The following is a 17731-nucleotide window of genomic DNA, read 5'->3' on the forward strand; positions in this document are numbered from 1 at the left end:
GTGTCTTTATTCCTGTCTTACCCCTAGGTTCTTCATGACATTTTTTTTTCTTAAATTCCATATATATGTGTTAGCATATGGTATGTGTCTTTTTCTTTCTGACTTACTTCACTCTGTATGACAGACTCTAGGTCTATCCATCTCATTACAAATAGCTCAATTTCGTTTCTTTTTAAGGCTGAGTAATATTCCATTGTATATATGTGCCACATCTTCTTTATCCATTCATCCGATGATGGGCACTTAGGTTGTTTCCATCTCCGGGCTATTGTAAATAGAGCTGCAATGAACATTTTGGTACATGACTCTTTTTGAATTTTGGTTTTCTCAGAGTATATGCCCAGTAGTGGGATTGCTGGGTCATATGGTAATTCTATTTGTAGTTTTTTAAGGAACCTCCATACTGTTCTCCATAGTGGCTGAACCAATTCACAGTCCCACCAGCAGTGCAAGAGTGTTCCCTTTTCTCCACACCCGCTCCAGCATTTATTGTTTCTAGATTTTTTGATGATGGCCATTCTGACTGGTGTGAGATGATATCTCATTGTACTTTTGATTTGCATTTCTCTAATGATTAATGATGTTGAGCATTCTTTCATGTGTTTGTTGGCATTCTGTATATCTTCTTTGGAGAAATGTCTATTTAGGTCTTCTGCCCATTTTTGGATTGGGTTGTTTGTTTTTTTGTTATTGAGCTGCTTGTAAATTTTGGAGATTAATCCTTTGTCAGTTGCTTCATTTGCAAATATTTTCTCCCATTCTGAGGGTTGTCTTTTGGTCTTGTTTATGGTTTCCTTTGCTGTGCAAAAGCTTTGAAGTTTCATTAGGTCCATGTGTTTATTTTTGTTTTTATTTCCATTACTCTAGGAGGTGGGTCAGAAAGGATCTTGCTGTGATTTATGTCATAGAGTGTTTTGCCTATGTTTTCCTCTAAGAGTTTGATAGTTTCTGGCCTTACATTTAGGTCTTTAATCCATTTTGAGCTTATTTTTGTGTGTGGTGTTAGGGAGTGATCTAATCTCATACTTTTACATGTACCTGTCCAGTTTTCCCAGCACCATTTATTGAAGAGGCTGTCCTTTCTCCACTGTACTTTCCTGCCAACTTTATCAAAGATAAGATGTCCATATGTGCGTGGGTTTATCTCTGGGCTTTCTATCCTGTTCCGTTGATCTATCTTTCTGTTTTTGTGCCAGTACCATACTGTCTTGATTACTGTAGCTTTGTAGTATAGTCTGAAGTCAGGGAGCCTGATTCCTCCAGTTCCTTTTTTCGTTCTCAAGATTGCTTTGGCTATTCGGAGTCTTTTGTGTTTCCATACAAATTGCGAAATTTTTTGTTCTAGTTCTGTGAAAAATGCCAGTGGTAGTTTGATAGGGATTGCATTGAATCTGTAGATTGCTTTGGGTAGTAGAGTCGTTTTCACAATGTTGATTCTTCCCATCCAAGAACATGGTATATCTCTCCATCTATTTGTATCATCTTTAATTTCTTTCATCAGTGTCTTATAATTTTCTGCATACAGGTCTTTTGTCTCCTTAGGTAGGTTTATTCCTAGATATTTTATTCTTTTTGTTTCAATGGTAAATGGTAGTGTTTTCTTGATTTCACTTTCAGATTTTTCATCATTAGTATATAGGAATGCCAGATATTTCTGTGCATTAATTTTGTATCCTGCTACTTTACCAAATTCATTGATTAGCTCTAGTAGTTTTCTGGTAGCATCTTTAGGATTCTCTATGTATAGTATCGTGTCATCTGCAAACAGTGACAGCTTTACTTCTTCTTTTCCCATTTGGATTCCTTTTGTTTCCTTTTCTTCTCTGATTGCTGTGGCTAAAACTTCCAAAACTATGTTGAATAAGAGTGGTGAGAGTGGGCAACCTTGTCTTGTTCCTGATCTTAGTGGAAATGGTTTCAGTTTTTCACCATTGAGGATGATGTTTGCTGTGGGCTTGTCATATATGGCCTTTATTATGTTGAGGAAAGTTCCTTCTATGCCTCCTTTCTGGAGGGTTTTTATCATAAATGGGTGTTGAATTTTGTCGAAAGCTTTCTCTGCATCTATGGAGATGATCATATGGTTTTTCTCCTTCAATTTTTTAATATGGTTTATCACATTGATAGATTTGCGTATGTTGAAGAATCCTTGCATTCCTGGAATAAACCCCACTTGATCATGGTGTATGATCTTTTTAATGTGCTGTTGGATTCTGTTTGCTAGTATTTTGTTGAGGATTTTTGCATCTATGTTCATCAGTGATACTGGCCTGTAGTTTTCTTTCTTTGTGACATCTTTGTGTGGTTTTGGTATCAGGGTGATGGTGGCCTCATAGAATGAGTTTGGGAGTGTTCCTCCCTCTGCTATATTTTGGAAGAGTTTGAGAAGGATAGGTGTTAGCTCTTCTCTAAACGTTTGATAGAATTCACCTGTGAAGCCATCTGGTCCTGGGCTTTTGTTTGTTGGAAGATTTTTAATCACAGTTTCAATTTCAGTGCTTGTGATTGGTCATTCATATTTTCTATTTCTTCCTGATTCAGTCTTGGCAGGTTGTGCATTTCTAAGAATTTGTCCATTTCTTCCAGATTGTCCATTTTATTGGCATAGAGTTGCTTGTAGTAATCTCTCATGATTTTTTTTATTTCTGCAGTGTCAGTTGTTACTTCTCCTTTTTCATTTCTAATTCTATTGATTTGAGTCTTCTCCCTTTTTTTCTTGATGAGTCTGGCTAGTGGTTTATCTATTTTGTTTATCTTCTCAAAGAATCAGCTTTTAGTTTTATTGATCTTCGCTATCGTTTCCTTCATTTCTTTTTCATTTATTTCTGATCTGATTTTTATGACTTCTTTCCTTCTGCTAGCTTTGGGGTTTTTTTGTTCTTCTTTCTCTAATTGCTTGAGGTGCAAGGTGAGGTTGTTTATTCGAGATGTTTCCTGCTTCATAAGGTGGGCTTGTATTGCTATAAACTTCCCCCTTAGAACTGCTTTTGCTGCATCGCATAGGTTTTGGGTCGTTGTGTCTCCATTGTCATTTGTTTCTAGGTATTTTTTTATTTCCTCTTTGATTTCTTCAGTGTTCACTTCATTATTAAGTAGTGTATTGTTTAGCCTCCATGTGTTTGTATTTTTTACAGATCTGTTCCTGTAATTGATGTCTAGTCTCATGGCGTTGTGGTCAGAAAAGATACTTGATACAATTTCAATTTTCTTAAGTTTACCAAGGCTTGATTTGTGACCCAAGATATCATCTATCCTGGAGAATGTTCCATGAGCACTTGAGAAAAATGTGTATTCTGTTGTTTTTGGATGGAGTGTCCTATAAATATCAATTAAGTCCATCTTGTTTAATGTATCAGTTACAGCTTGTGTTTCCTTATTTATTTTCATTTTGGATGATCTGTCCATGGGTGAAAGTGGGGTGTTAAAGTCCCCTACTATGAATGTGTTACTGTCGATCTCCCCTTTTATGACTGTTAGTATTTGCCTTATGTATTGAGGTGCTCCTACGTTGGGTGCATAAATATTTACAATTGTTATATCTTCTTCTTGGATCGATCCCTTGATCATTATGTAGTGTCCTTCTTTGTCTCTTTTAATAGTCCTTATTTTAAAGTCTATTTTGTCTGATATGAGAATTGCTACTCCAGCTTTCTTTTGGTTTCCATTTGCATGGAATATATTTTTCCATCCCCTTACTTTCAGTCTGTATGTGTCTCTAGGTCTGAAGTGGGTCTCTTGTAGACAGCATATATAAGGGTCTTGTTTTTGTATCCATTCAGCCAATCTGTGTCTTTTGGTGGGAGCATTTAGTCCATTTACATTTAAGGTAATTATCGATATGTATGTTCCTATTCCCATTTTCTAAATTGTTTTGGGTTCATTATTATAGGTCTTTTCCTTCTCTTGTGTTTCTTGTCTAGAGAAGTTCCTTTAGCATTTGTGGTAAAGCTGGTTTGGTGGTGCTGAACTCTCTCAGCTTTTGCTTGTCTGTAAAGATTTTAATTTCTCCATCAAATCTGAATGAGATCCTTGCTGGGTAGAGTAGTCTTGGCTGCAGGTTTTTCTCCTTCATCACTTTCAGTATGTCCTGCCACTCCCTTCTGGCTTGTAGGGTTTCTGCTGAGAGATCAGCTGTTAACCTTATGGGGATTCCCTTGTATGTTATTTGTTGTTTTTCACTTGCTGCTTTTAATATGCTTTCTTTGTATTTAATTTTTGACAGTTTGATTAATTGGTTTCCTCTTTTATAGCTGTTAGCAGTTGCCTTATGTATTGAGGTGCTCCTATGTTGGGTGTATATATATTTATAATTGTTATATCTTCTTCTTGGATTGATCCCTTGGTCATTATGTAGTGTCCTTCCTTGTGTCTTGTAACATTCTTTATTTTAAAGTCTATTTTATCTGATATGAGTATTGCTACTCCAGCTTTCTCTTGATCTCCATTTGCATGGAATGTCTTTTTCCATCCCCTCAGTTTCAGGCTTTATGTGTCCCTAGGTTTGAAGTTGGTCTCTTGTAGACAGCATATATATGGGTCTTGTTTTAGTATCCATTCACCTAGCCTGTGTCTTTTGATTGGAGCCTTTAATCCATTCATGTTTAAGGTAATTATCAATATGCATGTTCCTATTACCATTTTCTTAATTGTTATGGACTTGTTTTTGTAGGTCCTTTTCTTTTTTTGTGTTTCCCACTTAGAGAAGTTCCCTTAGCATTTGTTGTAGAGCTGGTTTGGTGGTGCTGAATTCTCTTAGCTTTTGCTTGTCTGTAAAGCTTTTGATTTCTCCATCAAACCTGAATGAGATCCTTGCCGGGTAGAGTAATCTTGATTGCAGGTTCTTCCCTTTCATGACTTTAAATATGTCATGTCACTCCCTTCTGGCTTGTAGAGTTTCTGCTGAGAAATAAGCTGTTAACCTTATGGGTTATTTGTCATTTTTTCCCTTGTTGCTTTCAATCATTTTTCTTTGTCTTTAATTTTTGTGAATTTGATTACTATGTGTCTTGGCATGTTTCTCCGTGGATTTATCCTGCCTGGGTCTCTCTGTACTTCCTGGACTTGGGTGGCTCTTTCCTTTCCCATGTTAAGGAAGTTTTCATCTCTAGTCTCCTCAAGTATTTTATCAGGTCCTTTCTCTCTCTTCTCCTTCTGGGACCCCTATCATGTGAACGTTGTTGCGTTTAATGTCGTCCCAGAGGTCTCTTAGGCTGTCTTCATTTCTTTCTATTCTTTTTTCTTTATTCTGTTCCATGGCAGTGAATTCCACCATTCTGTCTTCCAGGTCACTTATCCATTCTTCTGCCTCAGTTATTCTGCTTGATTCCTTCTAGTGTATTTTTCATTTCAGTTATTGTATTGTTCATCTCTGTTTGTTTGTTCTTTAATTCTTCTAGGTGTTTGTTCTTTAATTCTTCTAGGTCTTTCTTAAACATTTCTTGCATCTTCTCAATCTTTGCCTCCATTCTTTTTCTGAGGTCCTGGATCATCTTCACTATCATTATTCTGAATTCTTTTTCTGGAAGGTTGTCTATCTCCACTTCATTTAGTTGTTTTTCTGGGGTTTTATCTTGTTCCTTCATCTGGTACAAAGTATTCTGCCTTCTCATTTTGTCTATGTTTCTGTGAATGTGGTTTTCCTTCCACAGGCTGCAGGATTGTAGTTCTTCTTGCTTCTGCTGTCTGCCCTCTGGTGGTTGAGGCTATCTAAGAGGATTGTGTAAGCTTCCTGATGGTGGGGACTGGTGGTGGGTCCGCCAGAATGGTTTTGACTTCTGTGTTCTGATTTGCAGCTACATCTTAACATGAGCGATGATGCTTTGGAGCAATAAATGGTCTTTCCTATAGTATTTGCAAAGGGCTGACAAGTTTCCCTTAAAATTTTCATGATAGAATAGTTGCTACTACAATTTTTTTGAAGATCTGGCCAGAAGAACCAGCTATATTTTGCATGGAAGATAACTGGACCTGGGGCTGAGTTTACACATGTAGGGAGCAGGGACACAGGGAGCCCCTCTGCTCCTGACTCACAGGGCCCCTCTTGGGTCTCCATCCAGGCTGGGGTCCTCTCTGCCTGCTCAATGGCAGGCAGACCCTGTGCAGTAGACAAGGCTAGTTTAGGATGATTTTGTCCCAATTATTGCTAGGATCCCATTGCATGAGCACCTGCCTTGACAGACATTGTGCTCAGAACTATAGTATACTCAGTATCTCTGTCCACAGCCAGAATCTTCATGTGGTATTGCTATGGACTGAATGTTCCTGCTGCCCCCCTCAAATTCATATTTTGAAGCTGTAACCCTCAATGTGATAGGATTTGGATGTGGAACCTTTGGAAAGTCATTAGGTTTAGATGAGGTCATGTGGGTGAGGCCCTTATGATGGGATTGGTGCCCTTATAAGAGAGACACAGAGCAGTCTGTCTCTCTGTCGTATGAAAACTCTTGGAGAAGGTGGCATCTGTAGAGGAAGAGATCTCTCACCAAAACCCCAGGACTTCCAGCCTCCAGAAGAGTCTGGAGAAATAAATGTCTGTTGTTAAAGCCACCTCATCTATGGTATTTTGTTATAGCAGCCTGAGCTGACTAAGGTATTATTTTTCCTGTTCTGTTGGAAAAGTTGAAACTCAAAGGAGGTGAGAGAGTGTCCCCATATTTCAGGCCTAAAATAAGTAGCTAAGCTGGGTTTAGACTCCCAGGCCTGCCTAATTCCGAACCCCAGTCTCTGTGTGGAGCCCAACACCAGTCTGGTACCCCAGGATGCAGTGGCTGCTGTGCCAAACTCCCTGGTCCCTGAGCTTCCCAAGCCAGGTGAAGGGAGAGTGTTGTCCCTAACTGAACCCCACTGCAGCTCCCTCCTCCCAGGCCAGGGACCCATTGCTGGGGGAGGGCCCAGCCCCGGCAGGAGAACCAGAGGGTATGTCCCAACCACACAGACCCAGGAGATTCCTCAGACTCAGGACGGCTGTTTCAGTTCCATGGTGGGCAGTGTGTTGAGGGGCGGCTGTGCCCCCCTGTCCTGAGCCCTAAAGTTCCCCAAGATGAGAATCCCCTCCAATGACTACATCAAACCCAAGGGCCCAGCCACACACCTCCTCTTCATGGGGCTGGACATTGCTAATAATAGAACATGCTCAGTGATCATAATTCCCATTCCAGCAACAAGGGTTTCACAAATCTCCCTTTTATATTACAATTGCTTTAATATTGAATTTTTTTTACATAAATGTTCCTATTCGATAAAATTTAATGATGCAATTTAGAATATGAATATATTTAATCATGCGTTTCTCTTCCATATATAACTAAAGGTTATATAAAAAATGTACTTTGAGGATGTTTTAAAATCTGAGGCCATGAATACTTATGCCAAGGTAACTAATGTGTTAAATACGATATCTGAACTCTAAGACTCTAACGCTTAATTTTAGCATTGTCAAAAGGCTCCTAAGACTGCTACAGGCCTCACTTGAGATTCCTTTTCTATGAAATAATAGTAACAGTAGCTAGTAGCCTTGAAAAAATCTTCAGTGTGAAAATAAAATTAGTTATTTTGTTACATGTATAAAGCACTCTATAATATTCTATGTATAATGCAGTATGTATAACATTATTTATATTGACAATTTCACATGCCATTGTCCGTGTATTTTTAGCTTTCACTGCTCCTTGTCATATCCACATGGTGCGGGGGAGGGGGATGGCTGCTCTCTCGCTGGCCTGCGTGGCCTTATCTCCCCACTGGGCCCTGCCTTCTGTCGCTTGCCCTGGCACCTGTGGTCCGAGTCCTATCCCGGATGTGGATCTCAGCTCTGGGACTTGCTATTCCTTGTTTCCATAAGTTGTTCCCGCCCCCTTGTCCCAACCCCTATCCATCTTTGGACCCTCCCTCCACCTGTAGATTCACCTGCCAGCTCCAGAGGAACCTGTCCTCTCCCAGGTGCCCCTGACCGCAGGGTTGGTTGGTCCTGAGGCCTGCAGCTCACCTGGCTTCACGTGCCTTTCTTTCTTTTCTTTTCTTTTTTTTTTAAACGTCTTTATTGGAGTATAAGTGCTTTACATTGTTGTGTTAGTTTCTGCTGTATAACAAGGTGAATCAGCTATATGCATATGTATATCCCCATATCCCCTCCCTCTTGCGTCTCCCTCCCACCCTCCTTATCCCACCCCTCCAGGTGGTCACAAAGCACCGAGCTGATCTCCCTGTGCTATGCGGCTGCTTCTCACTAGCTATCTACCTTACGTTTGGTAGTGCATATATGTCCATGCCACTCTCTCACTTCGTTCCAGCTTCCCCTTCCCCCTCCTCATGTCCTCAAGTCCTCATGTGCCTTTCTTTTCCCTCTACCCACCTTGTACCTCATGCCACCTTAGAGCAGGGCCACACCTGCCACATGTTTTGACCAGAAAATGAAGAAACTGTCGTGAGCCTTTTGGAGCACTGCTGTCACCTGGTGCAGAAACGAGAATGTAGTGACTACTGAACCTACTGGCACTCACCCCTCTGCGGTCAGATCAGAAATGGCTTCTGGGGACTCAGGGTACGTGGGCCCCCTCGCACGGAAGGACCTGCCCTGATCAGCGGTGTGACAAAACCGTCGCTGTGTGTGCACTGTTTCCGTCACTGTGACGTGCCAATGCAGGTTCTATTCGTCTGCTGTAGATCAGAAATTAGTAACCTTTCCATTAACCTCAAAACCCAAATCAAATAAAAATCTGGGATCCTTTTGCTTTAATGACCTCGGATTTGAAGAAATTGCTGGAAGCCCCCGTCTCCCAGCCCTCCACGGTGGTCTTACTGGTGGTTGGGCTGTGCCTGAACTTCCCAGGTTCCTGGGCCTAGGCTGGCTCGGCCTCCTGGCTGCTGTGAGGTTGAACCCAGGGGAACCTGGGGGACCCAGTGGCCTGTGGGGCGGGACAGGCTGAGCTCTTCACATCCCAGCGCTTTAAACAGAGGAGTCTTGATACCTCTGCTTAGTGCATTCTCGAATAGAGAAGAAGAAAGTTTAAAAATGAAATGATACCAATTTGATGTTTCTGTGTTTTTAACTGGAGCCAGTCCTGCCCTTAGGGCACAGCGTGGGCTGTCACCAGGACCCCGGAAAGGAAACAGAGAGGTTCTGCCCTGGGGCTGCTCACGGGTGTAGCTCCCACCCAGGTGGCCTGGGGACCCCACGTGTCCACTCTGTGATGGGGCCCTGCTCACCCTTCCCACCGCAGGGAGGGCAGGGGGAGGTGTTGCCAGGTGCCCATACAGGTCCCCCAGGGAGGGATGTTTGCCTGGTGTCCCCACAAGAGAGAATCATAGGCCCTCCTCGATGGGGACCATACAGGAGCGTGTCCCCAAGGGACCAAAACCAGCGTCAAGGTTCATGTCGAGTTATTAAATGCTTGAGTCCAATGAAGGAGTTAACACTTCTCTCTTGGAGTTGCTGTGTCTTCTCATTAAACAATTAATCTGGGGCTCTTCGGAGGGTACAGTAGGGTCCTGTCTCTTGGTTCTGTTCTTTAACTTGATGATAGAGAGAGCCAGCAGGTGAGGAAACTGGACAGTCATCCTGGCAGCATTTACACGGAGGCAGATGCTGGGTCCTGAGGGATCTGGAGACACCTGGGAGGTGGGGCGGGAGGCGGCCGCCCCGTGTCGTGTGCTTCCCCCGGAGCCCCAGCATTGGGGAGACCTCGCATCTGGGGGATGGGGGAGAGTCTCTGCATTAGACACTCTCTAATGTAGAGAGGTTCTACATTAAAGCCAGTGCCCGCAAGAGCTGGGGGTCCTGTCCCCGAGGCTGGAGGAGCCCTGCCTGTCGAGTGAGACCCTGGAATCATGTCAGCCCCGAGGGGCTTCCTTCAGGCCTTTTGAGGAGCTCTCAGCAGTCGTGAGATGCTCATCGTTACACCTGTCGAAGCTCAGCTGATGGAACGAGAGACGTTCAAACTGCAAAGCATGTCATCCTCGTCCAAAATGACTGCAGGGACCTCAGCCAGCGGGCTCTCTCATTTCTTGCACCAGCCCACGGGAATCTCACCAGTAAGCTCCTAGGAACATCACTCTGGCCATTGTCTGGTTTTAAATTCAATATCCTATTAAAACAGGTAACCTCGGGGTGCAGAGGCTGGACGAAGCTTCCTCAGGTAGCTTCGTAGACTTCGGCTACGAGGCAGAGTTCTCAGGGGCTCAGGGATGGGCCGAGGTCTGCACCTGCCTGGCGGGGAGGCGTCCGGCTTTGCCATTTTGACCACACTAGGTCAGAACCTCCCTCCCCTGTCACTTCAGTCCCCTGTGGAAGCCGCGATTTCTTAAAGCTCTGAGAGGGACGTGAGGGAGCTTGAAAAAGCCTCAGGACAAAGGGAAGGAAGAGACTTAATAACTGTCCAGGAAGGTAGAGGCGACTTAGGTGAAAAATGGCCACATGCCGGCCCTGTTACTGGAGAGAAAAGGACTACGGCAGAGGGGCTTGGAGGCTGGACGGCTACAGTCTGGGAGCACAAGTGTCATTAAAGACGAAAAGAAACTGTAGTCTGGATGTAGAACGGTCAGACGTCGGTGGAGACGGGAGATATGGGGGGAGCATACAGGGGGTATCGGGGGGAGTCCTGTCCTGGGAGCCCGCCCCCCAGCCTTTCACCTGCCCGCCAGCTGACGTTTGTCCCATGCCTGCTGCTCAGTGCCAGCCCCGGAGGTGGCTGTTAGCTGTGGCCGCGGGAGGCTTGCTGGAGGCGGGGGCACAGCACACACTCCACCCGTCACGTGCGTGCAGGCGTGAGCGCCCAAGCAAGAGGAGGTGACAGAGCACCCTCGGAGTCAGAAGAGGGGAAATGATAGACTGTAGGACAATTTTCAAAGATGCTGTCCGTGTTTTGAAAGCAATGCATTGTATATATAGTTCTTATAACAGACAACTTATTTTTGATGTCAGCTGTAGAAAACGTCATCACACTTTCTGCACTCATATGTCAGCTTTTTTTCCATTCTTTTCTGACATGGGTGGACCAGAGAGTAACCTAACTAAGTAGTGGATTTCTGTGTAATGCATTTAACTGCTGCGATGGCTGGAAAATCATCAAAATAGTAGTCTTTTCTGTGTGTGTGGGTACGTGTGTGTATGTCTATCTGTCTGTCTGCGTGTAAGCATGTGCCCGTGTGTGTTGGGGGTGCACCCTTGCCTCTCAGGTGGATGGGCACCTGAGCCCCTGGTGCCAGCTCAAGTCCTCAGGGTAACTGCCGTGACAAGCCCAGCCGTGACTCTTGTGACACCCACTTTGGTGGAAGAAGCACTGCCAGGTGTGTGCTCTCCGGCATCCCCGGGGCGAGGTCGAGTGATGGGCGGATGTTTTCCCTCTTTCGGCAGCTGTAATTCCTGTGCGGCCTTGAAAGGTGGGCGTTGCTGACATAACTCAGCCTGGGACTGTGAAATGGATTTATGCTTTTTGGAAAAGATTGAAGGCCGCACTTCTGCAACATGCTCTACCTGAACCAAAGAGAAGTGTTTTAAATGATGGTTTGCAGTCTACAGGAATGCCTATGAAAAATGGAGGAGGGCTCACAAATGATGTGCCATTTGCCTGAAAATGATATTCAGTTACAGTGGAGGCCAGAAGGCCTTGTCTAGTTTTCTTAGGTGTGAAATGAGGTGATTGTTCCTGCCTTGCTGAAGCATCGCAGAAATTATTTTAAGGCAGCACTTACAGGAGACAGTATTCAAGATTAAAATACCATTCATTATTCTCCTTAAGGCATTTCTTTAAGTGGGTGATATGCTATTGGTTCTTGGAGGTGAGAACATTCAGATATGGAAGTGGGGTCACTAGATCGTGGCAGACACAGAAAATGGGACCCCAGCACTCCAGGATTGCCCCTAGCACCCCATGTCCTACACAGGCTTCTCCAGGACTGGGGGCGGTGGTCACTGGGGAGAAACCTCTGTTTCTGAGCACATTCCCCGGCAGGGACCCGTCTGTTCACTTCCAGTCTTTGCAGCCGGAGGCCTGTGCACACGTGGGGTTTAGTGGTGTGGACTGGCTTTGTCAACCTTCCCATTGTGGCCAGTGGTCTGCAATGACCAGGGAACTCAAGTCATCCTGCTGTCCCCCCAACCTCATGGGCTCCCCCAGGAGGTCACAATCAGGGTCGTGTGGTGCAGACCATCTATGGATCAGGGGTCCCCTTGATCTAAGAGGAGATTCCCCACTAATTCCAAATTCGTCAGAAGCCACTGTTGGTTTTCAGGATAGAAAAGGTTAGCTGTCTCTTCTGCCCTCTTCCTTGGGGTTAATCCATTTCCTTCTTCCCCAGCAGGAAACCAGAAGATTATTCTGGCCCTCCAAGTTCACTGCTTATATCTTCTATTTTGGGGGAATATACCCCAAGCAGTTCCAGATGTCCTGTTGACTTTCAGAATCCCAGAATTGGAAGAAACTTAGGAGATCGGTCCATTTTATAGATGAGGAAACTGAGACCAAGGGAGGGCAAAATTTATTGGATTAAAATGAGATTGAATTTCAGTCACCTTTTGAATTAAAAGATGCGGACGTATTTTTATATCTTTTTGACAAGTTAGACAATTTTGACTCGTCTGCAGTGGTTCTTTATGTTAATAATTAAGAAAGCAACTTTTAGATGTTTAAAACAATCCTAGTGCTTTATTCAGTATAGTTCTGGGTGTATAGTAATTGTCCCATTACCATTGTATATGAGCCATCTTTGGTCTGAGGCCTGATACCAGATAACTTTGAGTCTTCATGTCCCCGGGACTCTAAGGGAACAGGTGGCTTAGATGGGGACTAATGACCAAGAGGTGACATGCTGGGAAACTGACATGGACCCCTGACCTCAGATTAGGACACAGCAAGCCCACCTCGCTCTTCTTTTAGGGAAACGAGGTTGATTGATTGCCGAGCTAGACGTTTCCACGGCTAAGTCTCGCCTATGAGGAGCACGGCTTTTCTGTCCCCTTTGTTCCGCGGGACAAGTTTTGCCGACTGTTCACCTTCCGAAGGCTGTCGTGTATCCCCTCCCGTCACCCTCGCCAACTCCTGCAGCATTTGGAGGGAAGGTGCTGTCTGATTGCTCCCTCCACTTCCCCCCACTTCTCCCCACAAACAGCCAGGGTTGTGCTGGATTCTGTACAGGCAGCAAATACGTGTTTTCAGTGGATTGTGTGCAGGTTTCACACAGGCCCCCTTTCTTCTTCCCGGCTTCCATGCGACCTTTCTGGGCCTCCTTGTCGCTCAGCCCTGCCAGGAGGAAAAGCAAACTATCTGAGAGCCCTTCCTCTCCCAGGGCTGGGCTTGATCAATAGACCAACCACCCCCAAAGATCTGACCATCCTGCCCCCCTCACAGGGTGGAAGGGCATCACGCGCGCCCCTAAGCACTTCAGCACCAGGTCTTCAGACTTGTTGATTCTCTTCCACAAACTAGTTCTCTGTGACACCCAAGGGAGCATCTGATGGCAGCATCATCGGGGTTTGTGGAGAGGCCCAAAGCACAGGGTGGGTAAGCAGGTCAGAGTGGGCCCCAGAGTGGCCCTCGGGGAGACGTAGCATAAGCTCTTCCAGGACGAACATGGAGACCCAGGCTATTACGAGAGGGATCTGGGTGACCCAGCTCAGCCAAGCAGCAAGGCTGCACGAGCCACGGCTGTGAGAGGGGGTGGGCTCTTAAGGAAGCCGCGCAGGGTGAGGCTCAACGTCTGTCACAGGCGCTCTGGGGAGCGCGTGTGCCGTGAGGGCCTTCGGCGTGATGATCAGGGCCGTCTTTGCAAAGAAGCCGTCTCAGCGAGCAGCGCCGTGCATGTAGCCCAAATGCCAGATTGGAAGAGCTAAGTTTTACAAAGATCAAGTGTTTTCAATAAAGGAAAAAGAAATTAATATCCTTTCTCCGAATAATGAGGGAATACACGTAAGCAAGACTACCCTCATTGAGAATCGCGTTGTGATGAGCACACAGGGCCTTGCGGTCAGTTTCCTCGCACTATTTTTACGATGTGTAGTATTTGCATGAGGTGAGCAGACCCTCACATTTCCAGTGACGCCCGATTGCTTTGTTTTCTGTGCGGAGCCCCCGCATTGGCACACAGCCCCTCCCTCCGGGCACGGCCCGTGCGGACTGGGAAGGAGGCCAGACCGTGTGCTCAGGTGGTGGAAAGCTGCTCATTTCTACTCACAGCTCAGGTCTCGGTCCAGCAGTTCGAAAGTAGAGCCCAGGGTCATAACCCAGACCCTTCCACTTCATTGCAAATTCAAGCTTTTCTCCCCTTTCCTTGGGCCTTGCCGGGAGGCAAGGTGGGAGCAGGGAGAGTTCAGCTTCCTTTTTGTTCTCTGGCCTCCTTCACAGAGCAGGGGTCGAGCATCCCAGGTCCTGCGGGCGGCTCTGGGTTGGTTCTGCAGCCTTGGTCTCCTGGGCAAGGCAGTGTCCCTGTGTCCCCGGCCTCTCTTTCGCACAAGAGCTGCTCTGATGGCCTCTTCAGACACCACCCTCCATGGCTCTCTCCTCGGTGCCCCCCACCCCGGCGCAAGCCCTTGCGCTTTTCTGGCCGGTGTAGACCTCTTGCTAAGGCTGCCCACACCCAGGCATCCTTGCAAAGCCCCTCTGCCCACCTTGGGCACCAGCCTCCCACCCTGTTCCTCAGCTGCAGCGGCCCCGCGGATGCCCCCTGGCAAACCCCTGTTCCCGTCTGGCACGGAGTTGGTGGCTGGTGGGATCAGGGCCTGAGCTGAAGCCCAGACGGGGGTCCCCGGCTCTAGACCTCGTGACACGCCGGGCTCTGCAGGACGAATGGGGACAGGGTGTCAGAGAATCTACTGTTGACTCAGTGGAACCACCCGCATTCCTCGAGGCTAGGGTGTGGTTTGTTGACTGAGGTTTGCTTTATAGTCCCTTCCCCAAGGCCGATGGTGAAATGGCCCTGTAAGTGGTGTTGCCAGGCACAAGGCGAGCCTCTGGGTGGTGGTCACGGCTGCCCGGGAGCCCAGTGGTCGACACTTACCGCCCCCGTGTGAAGGGGATGTGCGTTCCAGGCTCCAGACGCACGCGGTTTGGAGATGTGAGGGCAGCCGGAAGCCGCAAGGTCTGGGGTCCACGCTTGGTCTGTTTGCCACCAGCCTGAGCTAAGGTCCCTTTAAGAGCCAGGACCAGCCAGCTGGCCCCTGGGGAGAGCCTGCAGGCCAGGCCACGCTTCAGAGTGACAGCAAGCCTGGCTGCGGTCCTAACAACCACTGTCCGTCCATCCATGTCCGTGACAGGTGGAGGCGGGGCCTCAGGGCTGGCTCCCGCGTGCTTCTGCCTCGTCCAGACACAGCACCTCTGTGGGGACTGGACTTTTGGTCCAGGTCCAGAGCTGGCCCTGGGGCACTGCTGCATCTCTGAGGTACAGTTGTTAGTGGGGTGCCTGCTTCCTCACCCAGGCTCTGGCGTGACTGCCCTGCAGCCTGGACCTGGCTCTGCAGCCACTAGGGTGCCAGGTACCGATGCCCACCATGGCACCATGGCCGGGCCCCAGTTGGGAGCCAAGCCCAAGCATGCACACACACACAGGTACACACACGTACAGTCGTGAGAACACACAGACGTGCACACACACGGAGCGGTGCTTATCGTTCTCTCCTCCCTTCCACTGGGAAGGAGAGACCCTGGGACCTGCTCAACTGTGTTGCACAGACAGGAGCTCCAGGTCAAGCAATCCCTTCCAGACCCTTCCAGGGTCTCCTCGGTGAATTTATCTATTTGCGAGGCTGGTGTGTTTAGGTGGCTTGGTGTTTCTACTAATCCTTGCTCCTAACACCGTGGTTAATCTTGCTGTCCGTCACTGCCCGCAGACGTCTGAGGCTACGCAAGGTCTTTGAATAAGATGAAGCCTCAGTCTGTTTTCATATCTGGAGTCAGGTTGTTTCCACTTTCCCCTCCCTCCTCCCAGACAGTCACTGCCTGCACAGTCAAAGCACTGTGCAGGCCACCCATGGGGGCCAGAGTCCACTTTAGTGATGGGCAAACAACGGTAACGGGAAGTCTGGCCAGCATGGACCCCCAGCCCCTGTTGGGACAGGGCTCAGGGTGGCCCATCACGGCCACTGGCTGTTGAAGCCTACGGAAGCCTGCCTCTGTTGCCCACATTGGCCCCCTTGTCAGGGAGACCTGAGTCCCGTCCATTGTGACCCACGTGGCCTGGTCCAGGATGCGTGCGTGGCCAAGTGCTCCGTGGACAGTGCTGTGCAGGCTCAGATGGGGTTGCCAGGACCTCACCGTGGAGTCGCAGTGGAGGCGTGGCCAGCACCAGTCGGCACAGCTTCCCGTGGGACGCACCGTGTGCACCACCACTCTGAATTCTCCAAGCCACTGTCTGTCCTTGTTCAGTTTTACAAACTGACAGGACAAACAGATGCTAATGACGGTTGTTTTGGCCCTGCAGATAAAAGCAGAGAGCACAGCCGGGCGCCCTGCCCGCCGGCCCTGATGCTGCACGGGGAGACGAAGAGCCCGGCGGGAGACAGACCAGCCAAGGTCAGTGGGCTGCGAAGGTGTGAAACCCCGGGCTGGGGGCTGCGGGGCCCGCACGGCCTTCGCCCCTGTTTTCCCACCTGGCTCTCGGCAGTGGTGCTTTGCAGTCCCCTGTGTGGAACAGGGCCGGATCCAGCAGGACGGCTCCAGAGCCCTGAGGAAGGGAAGGGGCATCCAGGAGCCGGGCAGAAGCAGCCCGGCCTTCCCTTCCTGGTCCGGGTCCAGAGCTCACTGGCCAGCACTGCTCAGAGGAGTAGTGACCCTGGCCTTCTGGGTCCACCGCCCTCACATCTCAGCAGGCACGGGCACGGGCACACGGGCAGCCAGGCCGTGCACTTGGACGCCCCTCAGGCGAGGCTGCGGTCTGCATTTGGTTTCACTGTTATAGGAAAAGCAGCACATGTTTGTGTTTCCTGAACCCATTAGAGTCTCAGGTCCTTCCCTTTGCTCGTTTACCAGACGGCATTTCATAGACTGTGAATGCGTTGGATGCATTTCTCTTCCCACAACTAACCAAGAAATCAGCGTTTATTGCTGCTTTTGAAAGTCACAGATGGCACTTTGGCCTCTGGTCTGATCTGTCAGCTACGCTGCTGGCCTCTGGCCTGCCCCAGTGTCGTGTGAACATTCTCTCTTCCTTTGCTGTTACCAGGTGTGTCTCTGCCTCAGCCTGTTACGTCCCCGTTCCCGCTGGTTGTCCTACCAGTTCCCTGTTAGTGACATCCCTGGGCCCACACTCACCTGTGGGCCACGCCTTCCTCCCCATCATTAGTGCCGATGCTAAATGGTATAAATGGATCATGAACGTTAGTGCAAATTAAACTGTTGCTCCCTGATGTAGGATTTCTCTATAAGAGATTAACATCCGTGTCAGAATTACATGTTTATTAAATAGATCGTCTTTCTTCTGTTTTAGCTACTTTCTTTATCTCTGGGCTCTGTGCCTCTAATTCACTTATATTACTTCAGTGTGGAAGGGGAGTTTTATGCCATGATTAGCCTTTTTTTTTTTTTTTTTTTTTTGCGGTACGCGGGCCTCTTACCGTTGTGGCCTCTCCCGTTGCGGAGCACAGGCTCCGGACGCGCAGGCTCAGCGGCCATGGCTCACGGGTCCAGCCGCTCCGCGGCATGTGGGATCTTCCCAGACCGGGGCATGAACCCGTGTCCCCTGCATCGGCACTGCACCACCAGGGAAGCCCATGATTAGCCATTTTTATCACCAACAGGAAATCATA

General features: G+C 47.7%; 1 protein-coding gene across 1 annotated transcript in view; it reads left to right on the forward strand.

The window, feature by feature from the left end:
• Nucleotides 1–17731, forward strand: part of TCERG1L (transcription elongation regulator 1 like) — a 204739-nt gene that overhangs the window by 120470 nt on the left and 66538 nt on the right. The window contains exon 6 of the mRNA XM_065894682.1: nucleotides 16418–16499. Within this exon, the coding sequence (XP_065750754.1) occupies nucleotides 16418–16499 (82 nt within the window). The remainder of the gene's footprint in view (nucleotides 1–16417; nucleotides 16500–17731) is intronic.

This window comes from Phocoena phocoena, chromosome 16, assembly GCF_963924675.1.
Source record: "Phocoena phocoena chromosome 16, mPhoPho1.1, whole genome shotgun sequence".
NCBI classification, from domain to species: Eukaryota; Metazoa; Chordata; class Mammalia; order Artiodactyla; family Phocoenidae; genus Phocoena; species Phocoena phocoena.